The sequence below is a fragment of the Saccopteryx leptura genome, chromosome 1, assembly GCF_036850995.1.
Source record: "Saccopteryx leptura isolate mSacLep1 chromosome 1, mSacLep1_pri_phased_curated, whole genome shotgun sequence".
Lineage (NCBI taxonomy): Eukaryota > Metazoa > Chordata > Mammalia > Chiroptera > Emballonuridae > Saccopteryx > Saccopteryx leptura.
Genome location: NC_089503.1, coordinates 255,835,468 through 255,862,212, shown reverse-complemented (window position 1 = coordinate 255,862,212; position 26,745 = coordinate 255,835,468). Strand labels below are relative to the sequence as shown.

Below are 26,745 nucleotides of genomic sequence, written 5' to 3'. Positions count from 1 at the left end.
TTTTCACGTGGTCATGTGTGTTTCTCCTGTCTCTTATGAGGACACTGGGGATTTAGAGCCCAAGTGTTTAATCGAGGATAATCTCATCTCAAGATCTTTAACTCAATTACATCTGTTTTTCCCAAATAAGGTCATATTTACATGTTCTGGGGGTTAGGACATCAGCATCTCTTTTTGTGGGTCACCATTTAAACCATAACATGGGTTGATGGGAGTAGAGCTAATCTTGTGAGAGAAAAAAGTTACAGAGTGAGGCTAACAATTTTGATGATTTTCACATATTAAAAAAGATATCGGGCAGCGGCAAAAAAAAAAAAAAAAAAAAGAAAAAGAAAAAGAAAAAGATATTGGTGGCCCTGGTTGGTTAGCTCAGTTGGTTAGAGCGTCATCCTGAAACGCCAAGGTTGTGGGTTTGATTTCTGGTCAGGGCACATATGGGAAGTGATCAATGAATGCACAGCTAAGTGGAACAACAAATGAATGCTTCTCTCTCTCCCTTCTCTCTGTCTCTCTAAAAATCAATCAATCAATTAAAAAAAAGATATTGGCTGTCTCTGGGGGAAGAACTGGGTTGCTGGGGCTGAGTGCATAGTGGAAATATCACCATTTCCTTGTATATCTGTTGAATAAAAACCTTGATTGAGGTATACATGACATACAATAAAATGAAAATATTTAACATTTATTAAATAGTAAAATATTTAATATTTAAATGAGTCTACTCATCATTCCAAAATGCTACATGTATGTACCTGCAAAACCACCACCACAGTTACAATAGCGAACATTTCTATCACCCCCAAAGTGTCTTCACGCCTCTTTGTCAGCCCTTCCTCCCTCTACTTCAACCCCAACCCCAGGCAAGTGTCCTTATTAATTGGACACCTATAAGAAAGAGTGGTCCATTTCCTCCTATTTATTAATTCAATCATTTATATCATATGGACTCATGGGTGTTTATTCTTTGGATCACAGCGATTATTTATTTTATTTTTTTCTTCTTTTTCCAAGTGAGAGGAGGGGAGATAGAGAGACAGACTCCCGCATACGTCCCCTCCTGGATACGTCCGGATACGTCTACCTGGCAACCCCGTTCTGGGGCCGATGCTCTGCCTATCTGGGGCCATGCTCCCAACCAAGCTATTTTTAGCGCCTGAGGTGGAGGCTCCAGGAAGGCATCCTCAGTGCCTGAAGCCGATGTGCTGGAAGTCATGGCTGCAGGGGGCAGAGAGAGAGAGAGAAAGAGAGAGAGAGAGAGAGAGAGAGAGAGAAGGAGTGGAGGGGCCTGACCTGTGATGGCGCAGTGGGATAAAGCCTCGATCTGGAACACTGAGGTCGCCGGTTCGAAACCCTGGGCTTGCCTGGTCAAGGCATATATGGGAAGTTGATGCTTCCTGTTCCTCCTCCCTCTCTCTCTCCTCTCTGAAAATTGAATAAATAAAGTCTTTAAAAAAAAAATCTTAAAAATTTTTTTTTTTTTTTTAAAAAGGAGTGGAGGGGTGGAGACACAGATGGTCGCTTCCTCTGTGTGCCCTGACCGGGAATCAAACCCAGGACATCCACACTGGGCTGATGCTCTATCACTGAGCCAACCGGCCAGAGCACAATGATCTTTTAAATATCATATCAGATTCTACTAAATACAGTAGTAGAAAGTTCTACTAAAAACCTTCCAGAGGTTTCCCTTTATATTTAACAGTAAAATCTAAGTGCTTGGCCTACCTATTGGCACCATACACTTTTTATTTTGAGAGAGAGAGGCATCACTTTAGTTGTGCATTGATTGCTTCTTGTACCTGTCTTGACTGGGGATTGGACCTAGGTCTCAAGCTTAGCCATCAACCCTTTGCTCAAGCTGGAGACTTTTGGGTTCAAGCCAGCAACCTTGGGCTTCAAGCCGACACTCAAGCCGACAAGAATGGCCAGCACTCAAACCCGCAACCTTGAAAAAAAAAGTGTACCACGACCTCAGTGTTCCTGGTCAACGGCCACCACTGGTCAGGTACCCTATACACTTTACCTGCTTCCTGGCCCTTGTCTGTTTTCCTTCCTGCTTTGGCCCAAAAGGCCTTGTTTTGGTCACTTAATTACACCAACCTCACTCCCCTGAAACCACTGTCTTTGTTGGAATAGTCCTCCTCACCTTCACAGGGCCCCTCTCTGACTGCTGCTGTAAGTAGCCTTCCTTTTTTCCCTTGGTTGCTAATCCTACCTGGAATGAGACATAAACTTATTTCCTTATTTATCATCTGTCTTGTTCACTGCTCTATCTGCTACACTTAGAACATAGTAGGTGCTTAATAAATATTGGTTAAAAAAATGAAAGCAAGTCTGAAGAACAAAGAGAGCGAGATCCATTCACTTCCTCTCTGATTATATATATATATAGCTGGCATCTCAGTATATATGTACCAGGTAGTCAGGAGTGCTCTACTGTAAGCTTTGGTTTCACTGTGTGTAAAATGAAGATATAAAATGCAGATGAGCCTGACCAGGTGGTGGCGCAGTGGATAGAGCGTCGAACTGGGGTGTCGAAGGACCCAGGTTCAAGACCCTGAGGTCACCAGCTTGAGCGCGGACTCATCTGGTTTGAGCAAAAGCTCACCAGCTTGGACCTAAGGTCGCTGGCTCAAGCAAGGGGTTACTCGGTCTGCTGAAGGCCTGCAGTCAAGGCACATATGAGAAAGCAATCAATGAACAACTAAGGTGTTGCAACACGCAATGAAAAACTAATGATTGATGCTTCTCATCTCTCTCCGTTCCCGTCTGTCTGTCCCTGTCTATCCTTCTCTCTGACTCACTCTCTGTCTCTGTAATAAATAAATAAATAAAATGCAGATGATACTCAAAGCAGACATGCAACATTATTATGATTACTATCACGTGTAAAATGGACACAACAGCGACCTACCACACAAGGTTCTGAGTTGTAGTAAGCTCAGAACCGCGTGTGGCACGTATAAAGCGCTATCACCGCTATCATCATCATTATCCTACCGTGCCTGCACCCATCTGAAAAACGTTTTAATCGCATCTCATTCTTTGGTTGTTTTGTTTTGTTTTTTTCATATCCCTTTTCTCGGCCCGGCCTGGCAGCCCCTGGGCGCTCACCAGAGGTTCTCACTGACATTTCTGGGCGGGGGATTCAGGCCCTTCTGGACCACAAGCTCTCATCGCCCCACCCACGGGCCTAAACCTACCGCAATCTCCATAGAAACCCACCAGCCACGTGGGGGCGTGACGCAGTCGAGACTAACAGAGGCTTCCGCCTATCGGGTCAAAATCGTCTCGGCGTGAGACGCAAGTGGGGCTTCTGACTGGTGTGTCCTTGCGGGAAGGCGGGAACACATCGACAACCGCGGAGGCTGTACCGTATCTACCAATCAAGGGCCGAGGTGGCTGTGATGGACGGGCATAGCGGGAAGAGGTCTTGAGTTCGGGCTTTCACCCAACCGACGGGCCGCAATTCCGTAAAAGGGCCAATGAGAAGGAGGCGGAGGTGGGGCGAAGAGGCCGGTTGCTCCGGAAGTGGAGGGAGGGGATGAAAATGGCGCCCAGCTCGAAATCGGAGCGGAACAGTGGGGCCGGGAGCGGCGGTGGCGGCCCCGGAGGCGCTGCGGGAAAGCGGACAGCGGGGCGGCGGCGGGAGCACGTCCTCAAGCAGCTAGAGCGGGTCAAGGTGAGGTCCAGAGCCCGAGAGGAGCGCGCCGGAGGGTGCGGAAGAGGGACGAGGGAGGCGAAGGGAGGGAGGGTGATCGCTGGGTGAGGGGTTGTGGGCGGATCTCGGGGGGGGGGGGGGTTCGGAGGAAGTTGGGCGGTGCCCTGGGGAGAGGTCTTGGATGCGGGGGACTGTGGCGGGTACTTGGTTGGTGAGGTTGGAGGCGGAGCACCGGCGACCGGGCTGGGATGGAGGGGGCCTTACAGGCCGCTGGTGGAATAAGGGGGAAGGGGGTGATCCAGAGTCAGACTCATTTTTCAAAACCCAGCTCCCGTGGCCCCTCTGTTATGGAGCCTTCCCGCCCCTTTGGCAGAGCACGCCCCTGCTACCGGCTTTGCGCTTTCTGCTTGGTGTTCCTCTGTCCGGGGCTTTAACCACACGGGAGCTGGGAGTTGCTGTACCTGCCGCTGCCGCCACTACTGAATGGGAGGTAGCTCCCTGGAGAGGGCTGGTCTTTCCTCTCAGACTGGAAGCCACCTGAGCTGCCCCCCCCCCCCCCATCAGACTGTAAATTTTCAGTGTGCCCGGATCTCTCCCCCGTTAGTTTGGGAGCTCTGCGAGGGCAGAGAGTTGTGAATCTGAGGTTAGATTAGCACTAGTTGGGTCAATACTGTGTCACTGGATAGGGAGCGCGTCTTCTCTGTTAGACTGACCGTGTCTCCTACTTTTGACGGGAGCTCCCTGGGGCAGGGACAGTCTCCACCCTCAGCCTGGCAGCTCCCTGGGCTGGGCTGTGGCTCCACCCTTAGCTTGGAAGCTCCCTGGATGGGTATCGAGTCTTCCTTGTCAGCCTGGCCCTACTGACAGGGCTGTTCCATTGGACTAGGATCCCGCTGGGCTGTCTCCCCCATTGGCCAGGGAGCTCCCCAGACAAGGTTCTCTTTCACATTAGACTGGACTTTCTTGGGGGCAGGACTGTGTATCTTCCGTCATATTGGGTAGCAGGACCCAGGGTGCCTTGATTACCAAGCACAAGCTTGTGCTTTTCTGTTGTCCCCACCCCCCATCCTTTCTTGGTGAAGTTTTGGAAATGAAAAAATTGATTGGAAGAAGGCTAAGTTAATTGAGATGGGGGGATTTGAAGGAATTGGAGGGTCACTGGTCATCTCCACCTTCTGTCTGCCTTGATTGGTCCCCAGGTGAGGCCAGGGCTGCCCCAAGGGGCTCAGGCAACCCATGCATAGGCTAGTGGGTCAAAGACAGGTGAGTGCGGTTGATCAAGCCCCCATCCCAGCCTCCTTAGCAGTCAAGAACATCCATAGCTCAGTGTGCCTTCAGGAAGGCAGCCAGGTATCTGGCCCAGTGTGACCAGAGGTGTCTGAGGAACCTTCCTACAAGGGGAGGGGGTGATGCCAGTGCTGATTCTCAGAGTTTGGGGCCTTGGGCAAGAGGCACCCCGAAGCTGATGAAGTACAGGAGTGGGAGGATGACCTGGGTCCCTGGTGGAGGGAGACTCGAGAAGTCCAACTCATCCATCTCTCCCAGCTGATCCTGCCTTCCAGAGCTTGGACCACCCTTGATTGTTATGATTGGCATGGAGTGGGCCTGTGTGCGGTGCTGTTCTACCTTGGGGGAGGGGACTGGGGGGCTGCAGATGGCCTCTGCCTGATGGCATCTCATGAGCCCTGGCCACCCCCCTTCCTCAGATCAGTGGGCAGCTCTCCCCTCGCCTATTCCGGAAGCTGCCACCCAGGGTCTGTGTCTCCCTTAAGAACATCGTGGATGAGGACTTCCTCTATGCAGGGTGAGGCTAAGGCCGGGCAGTGGGGTGGCTGGGTGGGGTGGCAGGCTGGCCCTGACCTGGCCCATCTGCCCTCTGTCCCACCAGACATATCTTCCTGGGCTTTTCCAAGTGTGGCCGGTACGTTCTCTCTTACACCAGCAGCAGTGGGGATGACGACTTTTCCTTCTACATCTACCATCTGTACTGGTGGGAGTTCAACGTCCACAGCAAGCTGAAGCTGGTAGGGCCAGGCCTGGTGCCCAATAGCATGACCCCACCAAATCACGCCACCTCTCTGACCTTCAGATTCCTTTTTTGTAAAATGGAGATAGTGTGCTCATTGGGTCATGGTCAAGGCTTCATGTTAGGTCAAACTACATGAAATTGCCATTTTTAGAGTTGAAAATGGGTAAATAGTGGTAATTGTATGTTGTTCAACTCAGCATATATACCCGATAGAACTCGCTATGTATATAACTCACAACCTCACAGGCTTAGGTGGGGCCTGTTAGCTTTGTTATGACCAAGTGGGTTGCCACACTGGCTTTAGTCCTGACCCTGACTCCTTGAACCCTCACCCCCACTCTAGGAGGTCGGTGCTGTTACCCCAGTTTACACATGAGCTCAGTGAAGTGAATGGGTTTTCGGGTGGATGGGGCTTGGAACCAATTGGTCTGTCCGAGTCTCCTCTTCTGGAGCAGGGCTTCCGTGGGTTACTTCCAGTCTTCCTGTTTCTTTTCCCATTTGGGAAGGCTATCTTCCCAGCCTATCCTCAGGAAGGCAGAGAAGTGTGGGCTGGGGGCTTCTTGTTGCTCCTTGGCCTGAAATACCACCCGAGGGGTGCTTCCGCCGGCTCAGCACTGGCCTCAATTCCAGCCCAGCATTGTGCAGCCTCTGGCGGGATCCTGTGGGCCTTTACCTTTTACCCCTCACTAACACAAAAGTACTGCTCAGGTCCGGCAGGTGCGCCTCTTCCAGGATGAGGAGATCTATAGTGACCTGTACCTGACTGTGTGTGAGTGGCCCAGCGATGCCTCCAAGGTCATCGTCTTTGGCTTCAAGTGAGGCTCGGGGATTGGTAGGGTGGGGGTGGGTAGGGGAGGGTATATGGGCCAGCAAGCTGAGGCTGTGCTGATCCCTAGCACCCGCTCTGCCAATGGAATGCTTATGAACATGATGATGATGAGTGACGAGAACCACCGTGACATCTATATCAGCACAGTGGCTGTGCCACCACCAGGCCACTGTGCTGCTTGCCGAGAAGCCAGCCGGGCCCATCCAGGTGAGGGGTTGGGGCTTTGGAGCTTGGGCTGCCAGCCTATTCCCAGGTGGCGGTTGAGTCCATGGGCATATGTTGCTGCAGGTGACCCAAGTGTGCAGTGCCTGCGACATGGCTTCATGCTGCATACAAAGTACCAGGTGGTGTACCCCTTCCCCACCTTCCAGCCCGCCTTCCAGCTCAAGAAGGACCAGGTGGTACTGCTCAACACCAGCTACTCCCTGGTGGCTTGCGCTGTCTCAGTCCACTCGGCAGGTAGGCCCCCAGGTCCGATGATAGTCTCAGCATTCACTGTAAGCCCTGCAGGGTTGTCCTGTGACTACCCCCATGTGACAAGAATAGACTGAGGCTTGGAGAGGTGCCTCATCCAAGATCACATAGCCACGAAATGGGGATGCTGGGATCCAAACCCAGTATGTCTCACCTCAGCAGTGTCCACTAGAACTTTCCATGGGGCTGGGATGTTCCATATCTGTGTCCACTATAGCTGCCACCAGTAGGAACATGAAAGTGGCTCATGTGACCAAGGAACTGAGTGTCTGACCATTTAATTTAGTTATATTTAAAGTCATATGTGGCCAGCAATTATCATGCTAGACTATACAGTACTGCTTTCAGAGGTTTAGGGAGTGGTTAGTGGACAGATGGCCATATTACATCTTTGGTAATCAGAAAAATGCCACCAGTGAAGATCAGAAGTTGATGACCCTTGCCTGACCAGGCTGTGGCACAGTAGATAAGAGCGTCGGACCGGGATGTGGAGGACCCAGATTTGAAACTCCGAGGTCACCAGCTTGAGCCCAAGGTCGCTGGCTTGAGCAAAGGGTCACTCGGTCTGCTGTAGCCCCCCCTTCAAGGCACATATGAGAAAGCAATCAATGAACAACTAAGGTGCCACAACGAAGAATTGATGCTTCTCATCTCTCTTCCTTCCTGTCTGTTCCTATCTGTCCTTCTCTCTGTCTCTATCACACACACACAAAAAGAAGTTGATGGCCCTGGCCGGTTGGATCAGTGGTAGAGCGTCAGCCTGGCGTGCAGGAGTCCCGGGTTCGATTCCTGGCCAGGGCACACAGGAGAAGCGCCCATCTGCTTCTCCACCCCTCCCCTTCTCTTTCCTCTCTGTCTTTCTCTTCCTCTCCCGCAGTCAAGGCTCCATTGGAGCAAAGTGCCCGGGCGCTGAGGATGGCTCTGTGGCCTCTGCCTCAGGCACTAGACTGGCTCTGTTTGCAGCAGAGTGACGCCCCAAAGGGGCAGAGCATCGCCCCTTGGTGGGCATGCCGGAGTCGGGCGCATGTGGGGGTCTGTCTGACTGCCTCCCCGTTTCCAACTTCAGAAAAATACAAAAAAAAAAAAAAGGTGATGACCCTTGACAGAGTGGCAAGTGTTAGAAAGCTGGATAATGCCACTGACTGGCCTCACCCTTCCAGGGCCACATGTCAACAGAGTGTGACTTAGGCCCAGCAGCCTGCTCCTGTGCATTTCCAAGTCTGTGGTGGTGGGAGCTAGGGGCCACCTGGTCTGCTTTCTTGAGGATGCAGGAGGCAGAGGAAGGAAGGTTTGTTTCTCAGATCAGCAGACCCAGTGAGAGATCCAGCCAGCATCATGTCCAGGGAGCATGTCTCAAAGTTGTTCACAAATGCAAAAGAAACACAAGATCTTTTTAATTTTTAAATATTTTTTAAAGACTTTATTCATTTAAAATTTTTCTTTTATTAATTTTTAGAGAGGAGATAGGATATGAGAGAGAGAGAGAGAGAGAAGGGGGAGGGAGGAGCAGGAAGCATCAACTCCCATATGTGCCTTGACCAGGCAAGCCCAGGGTTTTGAACCAGCGACCTCAGCGTTCCAGGTCGACGCTCCATCCATTGCGCCACCACAAGTCAGGCAAGAATTTATTCATTTTAGAGAGGAGAGAGAGAAGGAGGGAGGAGCAGGAAGCATCAACTCCCATATGTGCCCTGACCAAGAAAGCCCAGGGGTTCGAACCTGCAACCTCAGCATTCCAGGTCAATACTTTATCCACTGCGCCACCACAGGTCAGGCGAAACACAAGATCTATAACCAAATAACCTGCATAAATTAAGAATTTATGCAAAATTTGCAAGAACTCAGTCAAATAAGAAGGTGCCCACTATGTTAAAAGGGTGCCCCTGGGGCAGGAGGACTGTGCATCAAGAGAGGACTAAACATCTAAAACAGAGCCCACAGGCAAACTCCCTCTCCCTCAGCATTTCCCTGACTCTTCTTCCTCCAGGCATGTTAACCTTTGCTTTTCTCCTAAACTCCAAGGGCCCTTCTTTTGCTTCTGTAACTTGTTTCCTGAGCCTACAGAGCCAGCCCAGCTGGCTCACTTCTGTAACTTTCTAAATAAATTTTCTCTTAGAATTTGAAAAAATAAAACAGAACCCACAGAACAGCCAGGACCAGGGCACCTTGTGTCTGGGCCCATCAGAGACATCCACCCCTGCCCTGGCAGCCTGTGCCCGTGTTGGTGAGGCTTGCCCCTTACTAAGCTACGATCCCTACCCTGGATGGGGCCGATGCTCCTATCCCTCACAGTCGTCGGTCCTGTTATGAGGACCACATAAGGCAGGAATTAGCCATGTGCACCCAGCCCAGGGGAGGGCACTGTCCCTAATGTCTAATACTCATCTCACTGGAGGAGGGTATTGACAGAAGGAGAGTTTTGACTTGGCCATTTTCCATTCTCATCCCCCTCACCCTCAAATGCCACCACTCTGGTGGATAGGAGGAGTGCTTTGGTGGGCTCAAATTATCTCATGGTGCAGCCTTGGATGAGTTTCTCTGAACCGAAAGGAACACCACTCTCCAACCCCCATTGCTTGTGGGGACCCAAAGGAGGCAGTGGATGCAGTTTGGGCACAGGCCCAGCTCTGGTGCTGCTTAGTTCAGTGAGCATGGTGGGGTTCTCCATGCTGAGCCCACATTCCCCAGAGGGGTGTGTAGCCCTAGTCATGCAGAGACAGGCTGGGTTCAGCCAGGCTGTCTCTATACCTGTCTGGTTCCCATTGGGGAGGATGGAGAGTAGTAAACTTTCAAACTTATGTGGCTTTGTTTGTTTTGCTTGTTTTTTATTTTTTATGTGGCTTTTTATCTGCTGTCACCATAGACTGTCAGCTCCCCAAAGGCAGGGTTTTTTTTTGTCTGACTTGTTTATTCCTGTGTCCTCAGTATGTGGCATATAGGTGTTCAAGAATAAGGTTAGAATGAATGTGTTCATGTGTGCATGCATATTAAAGGCCTTTTCCTCTTCTGGGTGTTTTATATTAATTATTTAGTACAGGATTTATTAGAATCCCTCAGGGTGGGAGAGAGCCCTGGACTTGAGCTCTTACTGATACCCCCCATCCTCACATCTTTTTCATCTTTTTTTATGTTCCAGGTGATAGCAGCTTCTGCCAAATCCTGTATGACCACACCACCTACCCCCTGGCCCCTCCCAGCCCCTCTGAGCCCCAGAGTCCAGAGGTGCCCCCAGCCCTCCCCACCCTCAGCCCCGAGGCAGCCCCAACCTGGCCCTCTGGGGTCGCTGAGCCCTCACCCGCCATCGCCAAAGCCAAGGAGTTTGTGGCCGACATCTTCCGCAGGGCCAAAGAGGCCAAGGGTGGTACCTCAGAAGAAGCCCGGTCACCTTCCTGCCAAGAGACTTCAGGCAGCTGCTGCCGCCTATCCTCTGAGCCTCTAGCCCCAGGTGGGGAGGTGGCGCCACGGGACAGCCCCCCCGCTGCAGAGGAGCCAGCCCCTGAGCCTGGCTATGTCAACTACACCAAGCTGTATTATGTGCTGGGGTCTGGCGAAGGGACAGAGCCAGAGGATGGTAAGCAGGGAGTCCCAGCAGGCAGGGCCCCGGGCATGGTAGGTTGGCCCGGAGTGGGCCTTAGGCCTTCTGCTACCCCTACTCCTACTTCCTGCCCCCTCAGAGTTCGAGGATGACAAGATCTCCTTGCCCTTTGTGGTGACTGATCTCCGTGGTCGCAGTCTGAGGCCCATGCGGGAGCGGGCTGCTGTTCAGGTAGGTGCTGGGCAGACAGGACAGGGGGTAGCCCCAGCGAGCCTGCTGGGGTGGCACAGTCTTCCCCCGCCCCTTTGCCTGCTGCCCACAGGGTCAGTATCTGACAGTGGAGCAGCTCACGCTGGACTTTGAGTATGTCATCAATGAAGTCATCCGCCATGATGCCACATGGGGCCACCAGTTCTGTTCCTTCAGCGACTATGACATCGTCATTCTGGAGGTGGGCCCAGGACAGGGAAAAAGTGGGTCCAGGGCCTGTTTGCTCTGGAGCTCACTCTCAGTAGCTGTCACCATTTACCCTTCATTCCCCAGGTCTGCCCGGAAACCAACCAGGTCCTAATTAACATTGGCCTGCTGCTCCTGGCATTCCCATCCCCAACTGAGGAAGGCCAGCTCCGGTGAGTGGGCAGGGATCTTGCCCTTGTCCAGCAGAGGGCCACACTCAGACCCTTCAGTGTGGGAGAGGGGGGATGTGAGAAGACTCCCTGCCCCCCAAACCTGGATCAGGTACTGTGTTACTGCTCCACAGACAAAAGCCGTGAGGGCAGCCTGGGTCCCAGTTTAGGGGAGCTGTGGTCCCACCCTTTTCTCCTCTATTCCACATCTCCCTCCAGACCAAAGACCTATCATACCAGCCTCAAGGTAGCATGGGACCTCAACACAGGCATCTTCATGACAGTCAGTGTGGGCGACCTCACTGAAGTCAAAGGGCAGACCAGGTAAGGCCAAACTAGGGCCAGGGCACGGGGTTGGTGGCAGAGTGATGCGAGTCCTCATCCTCTTGCCTTCAGCGGCAGTGTCTGGAGCTCGTATCGCAAGAGCTGTGTGGACATGGTCATGAAGTGGCTGGTGCCAGAGAACAGCGGCCGCTACGTCAACAGGATGACTAACGAGGCACTGCACAAAGGTGGGTCCTGTGACCCAGTGACAGTAGGACAGAAGTGGTTATCCCACTGGCAGTCTGGGCCTAGAGTAGACACTGACTCCTGTACTGTTCAGTGGACAAGCACGCTGGCTATGCTAGTGGATGCCTTGAAATTGGGGTGTAGGGAGGGCGGCAGCCTAGCCAGGCCATGCCTGGGGTCCAGCTTGGAGAGGGCCTGGCGGTCTTGGCACCTGGGGACTCCCAGCCAGTTGCTCATTCATTCAGCAGACGTTAATTGGGTGGCAGGAGGCTGAGATAGCACAGCAGGGAACCTGGCTTCCAGAAACTTCTGGGCCCAAATTAGGTTTAGGAAAAAAGCAGGCCCCTACCATCATCCTGCAAACTCCATAGTCTCTCCCAACCCTTCCCCCCAGGGTGCTCATTGAAGGTTCTGGCAGACAGTGAGCGATACACGTGGATTGTGCTGTGAGGGTCTGGCCCGCCTGGACACTGACTCCAACTACCTCTGCAGCCTGGGAGCTGGCCGCCTTCCTGGCAGCCTCTTCTTGGCTGGCCAGCTGCCCAACGACTGCCACTAGTGTTAGGCTGTGGGAAGGGGGCTGGGCGGGGGCAGCCCTTGGTGGCCTGAGAGTCTGGATGCTTCTTATTTATGCCTATTTAAGTTGGGAAGGGACAGAGGGAGGAGTCCCCTGTCCCACCAGCCAGGAGTGCCCACCTTCATCTTGCACTGGGCATGGGCCTTGGCTCCTTGTGTATTTGCCCCCTTCCCAGGCCACAGGTGTGGATATTGCCCCTGGGAGGCTGAATAGACCCTGATTCTTGCCCCTCTACCCCCCAGCCTTCCCAACCTGAGGTGGCAAACATCGTGGTCAACCCCCCCTTCCGCCCCCAATTATTCCTCTTCATGTAATAAATGTTTTATTTCTGAACCTCACTGTGTTCTTTACTGTGATTGGGGCAACTGGAGCCCTAGCCCCAAGGTGCCCCTAAGGTCCTCAAGTCAGCAGTCACCAAATATCACAGCAGAGTTTATTGTTTTAAGAAAGACTACAAAAAGGTAGAAAACGGCTTGGTGCACTAGACTACCACACTTTCACTGCTGGGAGGAAGGCCCAAGGGCATGGAGGGGAGTGGGCAGCCACCCCAAAAGCTTGCAGCACTGTGGAGCACACAAAATAGTGATTTTTATACAATAGGTCATTTTTTTTCTTTTTTTTGATTTTGCCATAAACATCTATCTTACAGGTTGAAAACACTGAGAAAACCAGAACAGATAAGGCCATGATGGTTGGAAAAAAACCCAAGTTAACTGACTCCACTTGGGCGGCACTCACAAATCACACAATAGTTATGTGGGGGCGGGTGCACAGCATGGAGAAGCAGGGAGGTTCCATACAAACCAGCTGCGGATGCGGGGGTCTTGGATCTGAGCGAGTGGAGCCCACGCATGATGGGCAGGCCACTCCAGGCCCTGCTGCCTGCAGCAGGCTCCTCCAGGCTAGAGCACCAGGCCCAGCCCGCTGCTCTTTGGAAGCTGGAGGCAGTGTCCTGTGCCACCCTCCCCAGAGCCGGGCAGGGCAGTGCCCCCCTTTAGGGCTGTGGGGCAAGGGAGGACCCAGCTCTGAAGAAGTTGTGACACCTACGGCTTTAATTGCACTTATACTAAGGAGGAGGGAGCGGTGGGATTGTTGGGGGGAGGGGTCCCAGGATTGCTGCTGACTGTGGTGGGGAAGGTCCCTAGGTGATGCCCACCTGTGCCCACCCAGGACCCAAGGCTGGCTGGGCCCAGGGTTGGCTGGGCCCAGGACAGGCTGTGCAAAGCCAGCGAGCTGAATAAGTTAACAGGGGAGGGGGGCCTGCCTGCCTGCCCCCTAAGGGTGGGGCGGGGGAAGGGAGAGGCTGTTGCCTTGGGGTCAAGGGGCCGGGCTAGCTGCCCCAAAGGGCACATGGGCACAGCGGCGGGTTCCTTTAAGGCACATCTTTTGTGTCAGAGTTTGCAGCTGTGGCTTTCCCCGGCCCTGTGATTGTGCCGGCCCCATTGGGGGCGGGGACCACCTTGCCTTCCCTGTCTCGGAGGCCCCCTCCCCACCCTGGCTGAGGCTGGAATGGGGACAGCAAAGCCACAGAAGCTGTGCGGGGGACCCTAGCGTGGAGGAGTGGCGGGGGGCGGGCGGGGCTGGGGAGGCCGTGGAGGCCGCGGGCTTAGCTGGTGGGCAGCGCCTGCACGAAGAGGCCACGCGTGTCTGTCCGCGCAAGCTTGGCTGGTGGCTCCAGGGCCTCGGGGCCTAGCGCAGGAGACTCGCCGTCGGCTGCCAGCGAGATGTCTTGTGGCAGCTCGTCCTCACTCTCCTCCTCCTCCTCTTCCTCCTCATCTGAGATACAGGGACCAGAACCTCTCAGCGCAGGGCATGGAATCCTCAGCCTTCAGCCCTCAGCCCTCAGCCCTGCCACCTCCTTCGCTCCAGCCCGTGCCCTGCCCTGTCCCGCACGAGCCTGACCTTTGTCTGGGTCTAGGGGGTTCAGCGAGGTGGCCAGGTTGGCGAACTGTTAGGAGGAGAGAGGAGAAAGGGTGAGGGTCCCGCCAAGGGGTGTCCCGCCCGCACCCCCAGCGCTCAGCTGCACACCTCGCCCATGACTGCGATGGGGGTTTCGCCCTTGGCCTGGGCCACACGGTGTTCGATCAGGTAGTACATGTATTCATCATAGAGCAGCCGGATGAGGTGGAAGGAACCGAAGCTGGCTGCGCTGCGCAGGGTCAGGTCCCTAATGACCATAGAGCTGAGGATAGCAACGGAGATGAGGCATGAGGCCAGGTTCCGCCCCTCCTCCGCCCATGCCTGCCTCAGGCTGGAGCAAGGCTTCTGTGGGGCGTGTAGCAGTGAGAACGGAGGGCTCTCGTGTCACCCTCCCACCACCACCACCACAACGGCTTTCATAAAAGGCCACCTCAGGAAGGTGGGGCCTTCTCTGGTCCCACCCTCTCCAGGGAGGTATGGCCTCCTCCGCCCCCCCCCCCCCCCCCCCCCCCCGTCCCGCCTAGCTAGCACGCACCTGTAGAAGGACCACTTGAGCAGGAAAAGCTTGGCGGCTTTGGGGAAGCCGGCGCTGCCCTGATAGGGCTTGAGCACCTGACTCACGACGCCGTCCAGCCAGGCTGCCCACTGCTCCAGTGAGTTCTGCTGCTGCAACGTCACTTTAAAGTCCTGCTCCAACCGCTGTACCACGCGGTCCTCACAGCGGCATACCCACGAGGCCTGCTCCTGGGGCACAGTGGGAGGATGCCCCAACTCAGCCGTTGTGCTGTCTGGGCCTGCCGTCCGCCTCCTCTCGCTCTACACTCACCTACCCCACTCACCTGCCCCGCACTGTGCTCACCTGCACGTTGGCGAAGTCCACCCGGTTGAGGTCGCTCAGCATCTGATTGATCTGGGCGGTGTTCTGCAGCACAGCGCGTGCTGCCTGCGCCAAGTGGTTAAGGGAAGTGTAGCGCCTCAGTGTCTGCGCAAAGGCGCCAGCAGCTGCCACCTGGGGGCAGGGGGGGGGGGGGGCTTGTGGCTTCTGTGGAACCAACACTCACTGCAACCTCTCAGTTCTTTTCCTTCTTCTAAGAAGGGAGGGGGTGTACCTCCTTGCTTTTGTTGGGAGCAAGGGAATTGCAGACTTTTGGTGTCCACCTACTCAATGGTTTGTGTCTAACTACCATTACTATTATGAAAGGAGGCAACTGAAAATCTCAGAGGGCATTGCTTAAATACATTTTTGTTCCATTTTGTTTCCATTATTCCAATGAATGTCAGCTCTACGAAAGGTAGGAGTTCTGTCCATCTTGATCACGACTGTGTTGCCAGCACTAAGAACCATGCTGGGCATACAGTAGGCGCTCAATAAATGCATTTTTTTTTTTTTTTTTGTATTTTTCTGAAGCTGGAAACGGGGAGAGACAGTCAGACAGACTTCCGCATGTGCCCGATGGGGATCCACCCGGCACGCCCACCAGGGGCGATGCTCTGCCCACCAGGGGGCGATGCTCTGCCCCTCCGGGGCGTCACTCTGCCGCAACCAGAGCCACTCTAGCGCCTGGGGCAGAGGCCAAGGAGCCATCCCCAGCGCCCGGGCCATCTTTGCTCCAATGGAGCCTTAGCTGCGGGAGGGGAAGAGAGAGACAGAGAGGAAGGGGGGGGGGATGGAGAAGCAAATGGGTGCTTCTCCTATGTGCCCTGGCCGGGAATCGAACCCGGGTCCCCCGCACGCCAGGCCGACGCTCTACCGCTGAGCCAACCGGCCAGGGCAATAAATGCATGTTTAATAAATGGTTGAACACATGAGTCTTTGAAAGGCTCCTTTCAGATCCAGCTTCTACTCTCCTGCAAGACCCCTGCCCTGCCCTGTGTCCAGCATATTGAGTGATTCTTCACACATCAGTTCTGTTTAGCTGTCTTGTTAGCATTTTTCAGACTAAATAAAACCCTCTTTTGTTCTTCTCCTTTTCTGCCCAAGAGCAAGCATATACCATCTAATTCCTCACATCTAAGTAGTTAGTGAATGTGCACTAATGAACAGGGTTAGTGTTCTGTTCTCTTAACAGTGTTGCTCACCCTCCCCCCTTTTTTTGGATTTTATCTATTTCTGAACTCTTAAAGCACTTTTTCTCAAGGTTGTCTGAAGAAAATAATCTTGTTTGCAGCTGGTCTTTAAGATGCTGTGTTGTGTACAAAAAAACTACAAAGGGACTGTGTTTCAGAAATGGGTAACTGAGGAAGCTGCTTTGTAAAGACAATGCCTAAAGCTCACTCCCAGGGGACAGGCACGGGACAAATCTCATTGCCCCTACTGGGAAGAGGTACTAAGGTACCTGGCCAGTAGCCCTCAGATCTTGGCTTTGCAGCTGGGAGGGAAGAGCCGAGAGGAGCCAGGCAGAGCCCTGGCTGGCCCCTCACACTCTTACCTTTACCCGCAGCATCTCCTCAGGGATGTTGACCATAGCGTGGGTGAGCCAGCTTTCCAGGCTCTTGGCAAAATTCCGGATTGCTTGGGTCAAGGCACCTGTGGGTTAACAATGGGAGATGGTCAGGACTGAGGCTGAAGGGGAGGGTGTGAGGCTGAGGGGGCAGCAGTGCACTCACTGGGGATGGGCCGCAGCACATCAGGGATAAGAATCTCCACCAGGCCCTGGTATAGCACGTTGTCACAGTGCTTGGTCCACTGCAGCACAGGCTCAAACTTGGACAGCAGCACCAGACTGGCCTTGGGTAGCCGCTTCTCAGACTCGTCGTGCCTGTGGGTACACCCCCCCCACACACCCCTGGTGTCAGGCAGGTGCTCCCTGCCTCTGGTTGACACTTAAGGTCAGGCTGACAATGGCGCCAGTGCCCTCAGTATTAAAGGAGTATTATATTCTGTATACTGGGACCCACCCAGGGACCCACCCACCCATCATGGGAGGAAATGAGTCAGTGGAGCACACCATCCCATGCACTGAGTGTCAGACCTATACACATCCACACTCTGGAGTGGGGATTGTACCCCATCAACTGCAGGAGCCAGGCAGGCACTCCCACTCCTCCATGATGTTGGAGGTCCAGCCATCCCAGCCCTGGTACTGACTCACGCACTCCCTTCCCCCTTTCTCCATTCTTCACTGCTCTTCCCCAGGGACTCACACGGCCAGCGGTGGTGCCTCACTGGGCTGACTGAGGTTGTACCTCCAGAAGGTTTTCCACAGTGTCTCCACCAGAGTGAACTGTAGGTTCACCATGACATCAACGATGGCCTATTGGGGAAGCCAGATGTTCAGGGGTATTGGGGGTCAGCATGGCCCTCCCTCATCCCTGCCCGCCCCTGGGCTGCCCTACCTCACAGTGTTCCCGGTACAGGACCTGGAAGGCCTTAATGTCCCCGGGCCCAACGCCCTCGGGCAGCACTTTGCCCTGGACATCGAGCTCTGAGAAGTCAGGGAGGCTCCTCGAGGCATCTGGGGGCAGGAAGGGATACAATGACACCCTTTGTCCCCTACCTACCTGTCCCCTTGGAGCCTCATCCTGGGATCTGATTAAGTTGTCACCACTTTCCTACCAAGCAGGCGTCCCCCAGTACAGTGGGAGATGATAAGGCTCAGGGAAGGCAAGTGAATCATCTGGGGACCACAGACCCTGCCCCAGGCCCTAGATCATAGGCCAGGAGGCTCTCACCCAGGAACTGCTGGTACTGCTGGACCTGGGCGCTGATGTCTGACAGTCCGGTGGCCTGCTGTGGCCCCACGGCCACACCGTTGGTCATGCCCTCCATCTTCTGGATGGGCTTGAGCCTGGGGGAAAAGGGGTAGGTGGAGCAATTGGGTGGGGGGTCAGCCAGCATGCCCTTCCCCACCCATCAGTACAGGGTCTAGCCTACCCTCCTACCTTTGCTTCTGTGAGAAGGGCTGGCCTCGCATGGCCATGTGCTGTTGGTCCTCCATCAGCCGCAGCAGAGGTGAGCTGGCCTTGATGCGCAGGCCATAGTAGTGGTACTTGGAGTTGCCCCTGGGAGTGAGGTGGAGGGTGAGGGCTGGGCTGGGAGGTCACTAGTCATCCACTGGGAGCTTCATATCACCTGCCTCCTTGCTGCTTGGGGGCCGAACAGAGCCCACAGTGGGGAGACACACATTCCACAGAGCTGGGGTGCTGTGCTCAGAAAGCATAGAGGCTGTGGGTGTCAGGAGAGGCCCCCACATGCCGACTAAGCTCTGTGAAGACGGGGCCAGTGTCTGGGGCATCCTCAAATCCTGATCCTGGCACAGGGCAGCACAGCCATAAGAACATGCTGGATGCTGTTCTGAGCTCTAAGCACATACAAATCCATGCTCCTCATCCCTACCCTATGAAGGTTGCTCAATGAACAGGTGAGGAAATAGAGGCACAAAGAGATACAGGAGGTGGGGAAAGACTAGTTTTAGTTAAGGGAGCCAAGGGATGTCTGAGTAAAGAGGTGGAAAAAAGCACACAGGCAGAATACACAGCTGGTGCAAAGGTCCTGGGGTGGGAAGCTGTACAGAGGCCAGTGGGGCTGGAAGGGAGTGAGTGAGCGCATGAGAAGTGGAGCTGAGACCCTTGATAACTTGGGGTGGGGTGGTCCTTGTGGTTGTCAGGGGCAGGTGGCCCCACCTGGTGCCCAGACGGCGGGTACGCAAGCCCATGAAGACGGAGCGGATGAGCTTGCCAAAGGAGGCAGCGTTGACGGGTTCCAGCTTCTGCTCCTGGCAGTGCAGCAGGTAGTGGCAGTAGAGGGTGCTCCGCGGCAGGCTCACGCCCTCGGCTGTCTCATAGTTGTCCAGGAGCCACTGGACCTGGGGCCGGAATGGAGATGGAAGAATCACTTCAGTTTCTCAAATACAGTAGTCCTCCCTTATTCATGCTTTCATTTCCTGCGGCTTCAGCTACCTGAGGTCAAGCATGGTTCAAAAATTACTCAATTTCCCGAGCTATCAACAATGTCTGCTCCTGACATCCAACCTTTGACACTGTCATGGCTTGATGACCCAGGATCACTGAAGCAGAGAAGTCTCCTGCCATCTGACATATCGTCAGGTCAGTAGTAGCCTGACACTATGTCACAATTCCTGTCATTCACTTCACTTCATCTCATCATGTAGGTATTGTATCATCATCTCTCATCACCACAAGAAGGGTAAATACAGTATAAGATATTTTGAGAGACCACATTTACATAACTTTTATTGCTATAATTTTCTGATTTTATTATATATTGTTGTCAATCTCTGACTGTACCTAATTTATAAATAAAACTGTATCATAAATATGTATATAAATGAAAAAACATTACAGGGTTCAGTATAATCTGTGGTTTCAGGAATCCACTGAAAGACTTGGAATGTATCCCCTGAGGATAAGGAGGGAATGCAGTTCTCATTGCTAAGTGCTCTCTGTACCTATTTCCAATTGTGATCCTGACAACATATCACAATGACCCATGGGAATTAAATTCCATGGAACTTTCTAGAATTGTACTGTACAATATTGTCACTATCAGCCACATACAGCTATTTAAATGTAAACTTATTTATGTTGAGTGGAAAAAGCCAATGTCAAAGGTCACAGGGAGTATGATTCCATTCATAGAACATTGTCAAAATAACATTACAGAAATGGGGAACAGATTCATGGTTGTGGGGGATTAGGAACGTTGGGAGGGAGGAGGGCAGGGTGATGAAGAAGGGTTAGGAGGAGGGAGACCTTTGTGGCGCTGGAACAGTTCTGCATCTTGACTGTGGTGGTGGTTTCCCAAATCTACACACAGAAGCAGACATCCGCACTATACCAATGTTAGCTGCCTACTACAGTTATGTCAAATGTAGCAGGGTAATCAGGGGAAAGTGCCCATGGGGATTTCTAAATTATACCAAAATAGTTTTTAAAAAAATTAACACAACTCAGTTCCTTGGTGATCCCCATTAAATTTCAACCACTTGATAGCCATATGTGCCAGAGGCCTCCCATATGGAGCATCACAGAGAACATTTATTTATATCACCAGAGAACGTTCCATTGAACTGCACTGTTCTAGCACAGCATGGTTGCAAACTGCGGGTGAGGACCCACTAGGGGATCATGAAATCAGTGGGTCACACCAGCATTAAGAAAAACTGGACTAGGGCCCTGGCCAGTGTCTCAGTGGATAGAGCATCAGCCTGGCATATGGATGTTCTGGGTTTGATTACTGGTCAAGGCACACGGGAGAAGCAACCATCTGCTCCCCATCCTCTCCCTTCTCCTGCTATAGCCCGTGGCTCCATTGGTTCAAGTGTGGCCTCAAGAACTGAAGATAGCTCTGTTGGAGCACACTGCCACTAAAAATAGCTTGGTATATAAGCATCGGCCCTTGATGAGATTGCCAGGTGGATCTCAGTTGGGGTGCATGTGGGAGAGTCTGCCTCATTATCTCCCCTCCTCTCACCTAAAAAAACTAGACTAGAAGCCAGGCTGCATGGGAAAGTGTCCATCTCAGTTATGTGGTCCGCAATGGGTCACCATGTCAGAGGACAGAAGTTAAAAATGTATGGAAGCCATTGCTCCAGACCCCACTCTATGAGAGGATAGGAACCACACCATGACTACTAGGCCCTGACACAGCCATAGTCACAGAGCTGATGGGGAACCCATTTGGGGTTGGAATCCAGGCTGCCCGAGTGACTGCATGCAGCCTCCTCTGGGTAGAGGGAGGTTATCTCAATGCCTTCCAGATGAACAAAGAACCTTGCTGAGGGCAGCTCCTCTCATGTTGGTGCCTACCTCCCCTTTCCTCACTGATTATCTTCTATTATTAATTATAATCAGAGTAGATGACCCTTCCTGGGGTACTACTCCAAGAACTTCATACGTATTACCTGAGGCCCAGAGAGACTGAGTAACTTGTCTGAGGCCACAGAGTGAGGATTCACTCTCAGGCCATCTTCATCTGAGCACTCGCGACAGCCTACCTAAGCTCCTAAAGAGGGTGTACCGCTACCACCCACCACCTCTGTCCAGGGGTCTCCACCACCTGCCTCCTTGGGGTCCAGGGTTGGTACTTACAGTGGCTGGTGAGGCACGGGTGGTGTGGGAGTAGGACTGACTGGCACTGCCCAGCATGTAGCCGCCTTGGATCACGTAGGTGCCTGCTCCGCTGCTACCGCCACTGCTGCCGCCACCACTGCCCCCACCACCGCTTCCACTGCCACCACTGCCGCCATTGCTGCCATTGCTGGCCCCGCCCCCGCTGCTGGTGGGGCTGGCGACCACCTGACTGCCAGACACATACATGGGCACCGAGCCACTGCTGGCCACTGCCTGGGAGGTGGCAGGTGAGCTGACCTGGGCGGTTGTGCCCGCAGCCTCGTAGTAGCTGGTGCCTGCTGTCTGCGTGTACAGTGGTGTCTCAGTGTAGGGGTAGGTGCTGGAACGGCTGAGAAAGAAGCAAAAGGAAGGGAATCAGGGGCAAGAGCTGAGCAATGAGAGCATGAAGGAAGGGGTTTCTATAGGGATAGGCTCCCAGGATGGAAGCCACAGCCTGAGTGTCTGACTAGGCACCACCCCAAGTGTTTGATGGGCAATCTTTCATTGAATCCTCAAAGCAGCCCCCTGACACGAGAGTCCCCAGCTCACATGAGTAAGCTGAGACAGAAGAGCTAGGTAACTTGTAACAGGCCAAACACTTCACTCAACCAGAAAAACAACAACAACTGACCTGTGGTGGCGCAGTGGGTAAAGCGACCTTTGAACTGGCTGAGGTCACCAGTTAAAAACCCCACGCTTGCGTGGTCAAGGCACACATGAGAAGCTCCGACTCTTCCACCCCCCAACCTCCCACCACCTTCACTCTCTCTTTATTTTTTTATTTTTTTATTTTTTGTATTTTTCTGAAGGTGGAAATGGGGAGAGACAGTCAGACAGACTCCCGCATGCGCCCGACCTGGATCCACCCGGCACTCCCACCAGGGGGCGACGCTCTGCCCACCAGGGGGTGATGCTCTGCCCCTCCGGGGCGTCGCTCTGTCGCGACCAGAGCCACTCTAGTGCCTGGGGCAGAGGCTGAGGAGCCATCCCCAGCGCCCCGGGCCATCTTTGCTCCAATAGAGCCTCAGCTGCGGGAGGGGAAGAGAGAGACAGAGAGGAAGGAGAGGGGGAGGGGTGGAGAAGCAGATGGGCACTTCTCCTGTGTGCCCTGGCCGGGAATCGAACCCGGGACTTCTGCACGCCAGGCCGACGCTCTACCACTGAGCCAACCGGCCAGGGCCTCTCTTTTTCTCTCTCTAAAATCAATAAATAAAGCTCTGCTGTAGCCTCCTGCTCAAGGCACATATGAGAAAGCAAACACTGAACAACTAAAGGAGCTGCAGCAGCCCTGGCTGGTTGGCTCAGAGGTAGAGCGTCGGCCTGGCGTACGGGGGACCCGGGTTCGATTCCTGGCCAGGGCACATAGGAGAAGCGCCCATTTGCTTCTCCACCCCCCCTCCTTCCTCTCTGTCTCTCTCTTCCCCTCCCGCAGCCAAGGCTCCATTGGAGCAAAGATGGCCCGGGCACTGGGGATGGCTCCTCGGCCTCTGCCCCAAGTGCTAGAGTGGCTCTGGTTGCGGCAGAGTGACGCCCCGGAGGGGCAGAGCATCGCCCCCTGGTGGGCAGAGTGTCGCCCCTGGTGGGCGTGCCGGGTGGATCCCGGTGGGGCACATGCGGGAGTCTGTCTGACTGTCTCTCCCCATTTCCAGCTTCAGAAAACAAACAAACAAACAAACAAAAATAATAAAATAAAAAAAAATAAAGGAGCTGCAGCAAAGAATTGATGCTTCTCATCTCTCTCATTCCTGCCTGTCTGTCCCTGTCCCTCTCTCTGTCTCTGTCACAAATAAATAAATAAATAACAAAAGCACAAAAATAATCAACTAATGAATACATAAATAAGCGGAACAAGTTGATGTTTCTTTCTCCCTTCCTCTCTCTCTCTCTCTAAAATCAATAAAAGAAAAAAAGAAAAAATAACTCACCACCTACCAACATGGAAGTGGCCGCCCTCCTTAAAAAAAAAAATTATTGAATGCTTACTGTATGCTGGGCACTATTCCCGGCACTGCGGACCCATACTGGGCATGATGAGAAAAGAAAGGCCCTACCTGGGGGAGGTAATGTCCTCGCTGGGGAGCCGGAAGAGAAGCTGAGAGTAAAGGTAAATTGAGGGCACTGCAGAAGGTGGTACCTGGCCCAGAGGGGAATAAGGTGGGAAGGGGGCACTAAACAAATGGAGGCTCTACTAGATACAGTGGCTACCCTCAGTGCACATGTGTTTCCTTTGGCTCTAGCACCTATCTGTCCTGGAGAGTTCTCCTCCAGCTATTCCAGGACCTCCTTCAGATGATGCCGGCTCAAGGCTACAAATTGTAGCGGAATAAAAATGACGACAGGTTCCTCTTTAGTAAAGCAAAGGTGACAGAATCCTACACAGGGATGAGATGAGGAAGGAGGAAGAAGATGGTCTTGTGATCCTGCCAAAAAACAAGTTCCAGAACATTCCATTGGGTGAACAAAAGAGGAGGAAAGGGTACAGATGGTGCATTGGTAAGAGGGGAGACCAAGCTGAATTTTGTATCTACGACTGTCATCTGTCTGCTAACCATAGCGGCAAAGAAGGGATGGGCGGGGGCACCTCTTGCTGCCTCACCAGACATCATTGAACATAGTTTCGATTTTTGAGTCCTCTCAATGTATTAGTGATTAAAAATAACATTTAAAAAATAACATTAAATTGCCTGACCAGGCGGTGGCACAATGGATAGAGCGTTGGACTGGGATGCCGAGGACCCAGGTTCGATAACCCGAGGTTGCCAGTTTGAGCGCGGGCTCATCTGGCTTGAGCAAAAAAAAAAAAAAGAAAAAATGCTCACCAGCTTGTACCCAAGGTCGCTGGCTCGAGCAAGGGGTTACTCGGTCTGCTGAAGGCCCACAGTCAAGGCACATATGAGAAAGCAATCAATGAACAACTAAGGTGTCGCAACGAAAAACTGATGATTAATGCTTCTCATCTCTCTCTCTTCCTGTCTGTCTGTCCCTATCTATCCCTCTCTCTGACTCTCTCTCTCTCTGTCCCTGTAAAGAAAAAAAAATAGACAAAGTAAAAAAATAATAATAATAACATTAAATTTTACAAATCCAGAAAACTAGCAAGGCCAGGATGCGATGGCCTGGCTCAGAAAGTGCCTTAGGGGCAGCCAGGAAAGGGAGTTGGTGGGTGGAGAGTGGTGAGAGGTGTGACTACTGGAGGTGAGGGGCCCTGCCATCAGACACCTGGATGCACATCTTGATTATTATGCCCAGGTCCACATCTACCACATGAATGACACCAAGAGTGCATGACCTGAGCCAGCACCAAAAAGTGCCCACCCCTTCCAGTGGCAGGGACCATAACTAGGACCAGCCCAGTGTCCCACATGTAACACTTGCTCCAAAAAATTGTCACTCTGGTAGCTATTTGCTGAATGAATGACTGATTGAATGAATGTGTAATCAGCCTGAACAGGGCCACGGATGAAGGCACAGGGGCTATGGTGTTCTCCATGGCAGGGATCCAGGCTGGCCAAGGGCTGGAAACCCAGTAATGATCCACTGTGAAGAAGAGAGAGAAGATACAGTGCCCTAAGAACTTCACATGGTAGAAAAAACCTGATGGTAACAATGGATCACGAGGTATCACACATAATATAAGCACAGTGGGGAGAATTCAAATAGAAGAAAGGGACAGATGCTATCAAGGGAAGCAGAAGGATCCACCCTGGGACTCTCAGCCTGAGCTCATGGCTCAGCTCTGATTCTAACATCCTAGTGGCGCTTAGCGCCCCTCTCCTCTCTGCAGTGCCCCTCTGATGTCTCTGCCAGCACTGGTTAAATGCATAGCTAGGGGACTGGCAGCACGAGAAATAAATCAATAGAACTGTAAGATAGCTGGATGCCATGGACCATGACTCAAGTGCTGGTGCTATACCTGGGGTAGCCAGAGAATCATGTCCCAGGGACCAAATTGAGCATGGTCTATGAACTAATCCATTACCAGCATCACGCCCACAGGGAAATGTGGCAGAGATACAAGGATAAAATCAGACAATGCAAGCCCTGGCCGGTTGGCTCAGTGGTAGAGCGTTGGCCTGGCATGCAGAGGTCCTGAGTTCGATTCCCGGCCAGGGCACACAAGAGAAGCACCCATCTGCTTCTTTACCCCTCCCCCTCTCCTTCCTCTCTGTCTCTCCCTTCCCCTCCCTCAGCCGAGGCTCCATTGGAGCAAAGATGGCCCCGGGCGCTGGGGATGGCTCCTTGGCCTCTGCCCCAGGCGCTAGAGTGGCTCTGGTCGCGACAGAGCGACACCCCGGAGGGGCAGAGTGTCGCCCCCTGGTGGACGTGCCGGGTGGATCCCGGTCCGGCGCATGCGGGAGTCTGTCTGACTGTCTCTCCCTGTTTCCAGCTTCAGAAAAAAAAAAAAATCAGACAATGCAAATAAAATAAAATAAAGCTTCTAAACACTGAAACAACAATAATAACTATAGTCCTGGAATTAATTATTACTATGGGATGGAAGAGGGAAGGTGGCATGTGGAGGATCCCAGCAAGGAGCTGGAGCTGGGGCTAGAGCAGGCTGGGGCATGGGACCTGCCTAATGTGGCATATGTTAATGCTGTGCTATGCACACTACCAGGGAGCGAAGTCTCCTATGTGTTAGCTGGGTCATTCATGCTACATGTTCCATCTGTACATGTGGAATATTATATAGTGTTGAAAGAAGGTAACCAGGATCCACATGAGCAAACAGGGGATGAGATTTGAGATCCACAATTAGGGGAAGAAACAAGGGACAGAACATACTGCCACTGTTTCTGAACAAAGAAACAGCATAGTTTCTATTCTCAGAGAATCGCTGGGAGGAAACATCCTGCTTTGGGCAGGATGGGGGGTAAGGAGTAAAGGTAATTCTTTTTCACTGTTTAACATTCCTTGTTACTTAGAAATATTTATCTTGTAAATTATTTTTTGTGTGTGTGACAGAGACAAAGACAGAGAGAGGGACAGACAGACAAGAAGGGAGAGAGATGAAAAGCATCACTTCTTCATTGCAGCTCCTTAGTTATTCATTGATTGCTTTCTCCTATGTGCCTTCACCAGGGGACTACCGCAGAACAAGTGACCCCTTGCTCAAGCCAGCAACCTTGGGCTTTAAGCTAGCGACCTTTGGGCTCAAGCCAGCAACCATGGAGCCATGTCTATGGTCCCATGCTCAAGCCAGCAACCCCATGCTCAAGCTGGTGAGCCCGCGCTCAAGCCGGATGAGCCCACGCTTGAGACAGCAACTTCAGGGGTTTCGAACCTGGGTCCTCTGTGTCCCAGTCTGATGCTCTATCCACTGTGCCACCACCTAGTCAGGCAGTAAAATTTTTTTTTTTTTTTTTTTTTTGTATTTTTCTGAAGCTAGAAACCGGGAGAGACAGTCAGACAGACTCCCGCATGCGCCCCACCGGGATCCACCCGGCACGCCCACCAGGGGTGATGCTCTGTCCACCAGGGGGCGATGCTCTGCCCCTCCGGGGCGTCGCTCTGCC

The 26,745-nt window shown here is 52.9% G+C and overlaps 2 protein-coding genes across 8 annotated transcripts in view; one reads left to right on the top strand and one right to left on the bottom strand.

Moving 5' to 3' along the window:
• Window positions 1-3,528: 3,528 nt before the first annotated feature.
• On the top strand, window positions 3,529-12,563 carry DCAF15 (DDB1 and CUL4 associated factor 15). Its single transcript, XM_066347519.1, has 13 exons — window positions 3,529-3,679; window positions 5,365-5,462; window positions 5,547-5,682; window positions 6,396-6,502; window positions 6,584-6,723; window positions 6,805-6,975; window positions 10,127-10,561; window positions 10,665-10,756; window positions 10,848-10,976; window positions 11,069-11,154; window positions 11,371-11,475; window positions 11,548-11,663; window positions 12,056-12,563. The coding sequence occupies exons 1-13, from the start codon at window positions 3,542-3,544 to the stop codon at window positions 12,109-12,111; spliced, it is 1,809 nt and encodes a 602-aa protein (XP_066203616.1). The 5' UTR covers window positions 3,529-3,541; the 3' UTR covers window positions 12,112-12,563.
• A 94-nt stretch (window positions 12,564-12,657) lies between these two features.
• The window catches only part of RFX1 (regulatory factor X1), a 36,955-nt gene continuing 22,867 nt past the window's right edge, over window positions 12,658-26,745 (bottom strand). For all 7 annotated transcript variants that reach the window (XM_066347475.1, XM_066347465.1, XM_066347482.1 and 4 more), the window contains 13 exons: window positions 21,209-21,578; window positions 18,782-18,963; window positions 18,041-18,160; window positions 17,831-17,946; window positions 17,495-17,613; window positions 17,303-17,412; window positions 16,766-16,917; window positions 16,588-16,685; window positions 15,018-15,167; window positions 14,694-14,902; window positions 14,267-14,420; window positions 14,141-14,186; window positions 12,658-14,014 (listed from right to left, as the gene is read on the bottom strand). In XM_066347475.1, coding sequence (XP_066203572.1) covers window positions 13,845-14,014; window positions 14,141-14,186; window positions 14,267-14,420; window positions 14,694-14,902; window positions 15,018-15,167; window positions 16,588-16,685; window positions 16,766-16,917; window positions 17,303-17,412; window positions 17,495-17,613; window positions 17,831-17,946; window positions 18,041-18,160; window positions 18,782-18,963; window positions 21,209-21,578 — 1,996 coding nt within the window. In that variant the 3' untranslated portion in view covers window positions 12,658-13,844. The remainder of the gene's footprint in view (window positions 14,015-14,140; window positions 14,187-14,266; window positions 14,421-14,693; window positions 14,903-15,017; window positions 15,168-16,587; window positions 16,686-16,765; window positions 16,918-17,302; window positions 17,413-17,494; window positions 17,614-17,830; window positions 17,947-18,040; window positions 18,161-18,781; window positions 18,964-21,208; window positions 21,579-26,745) is intronic.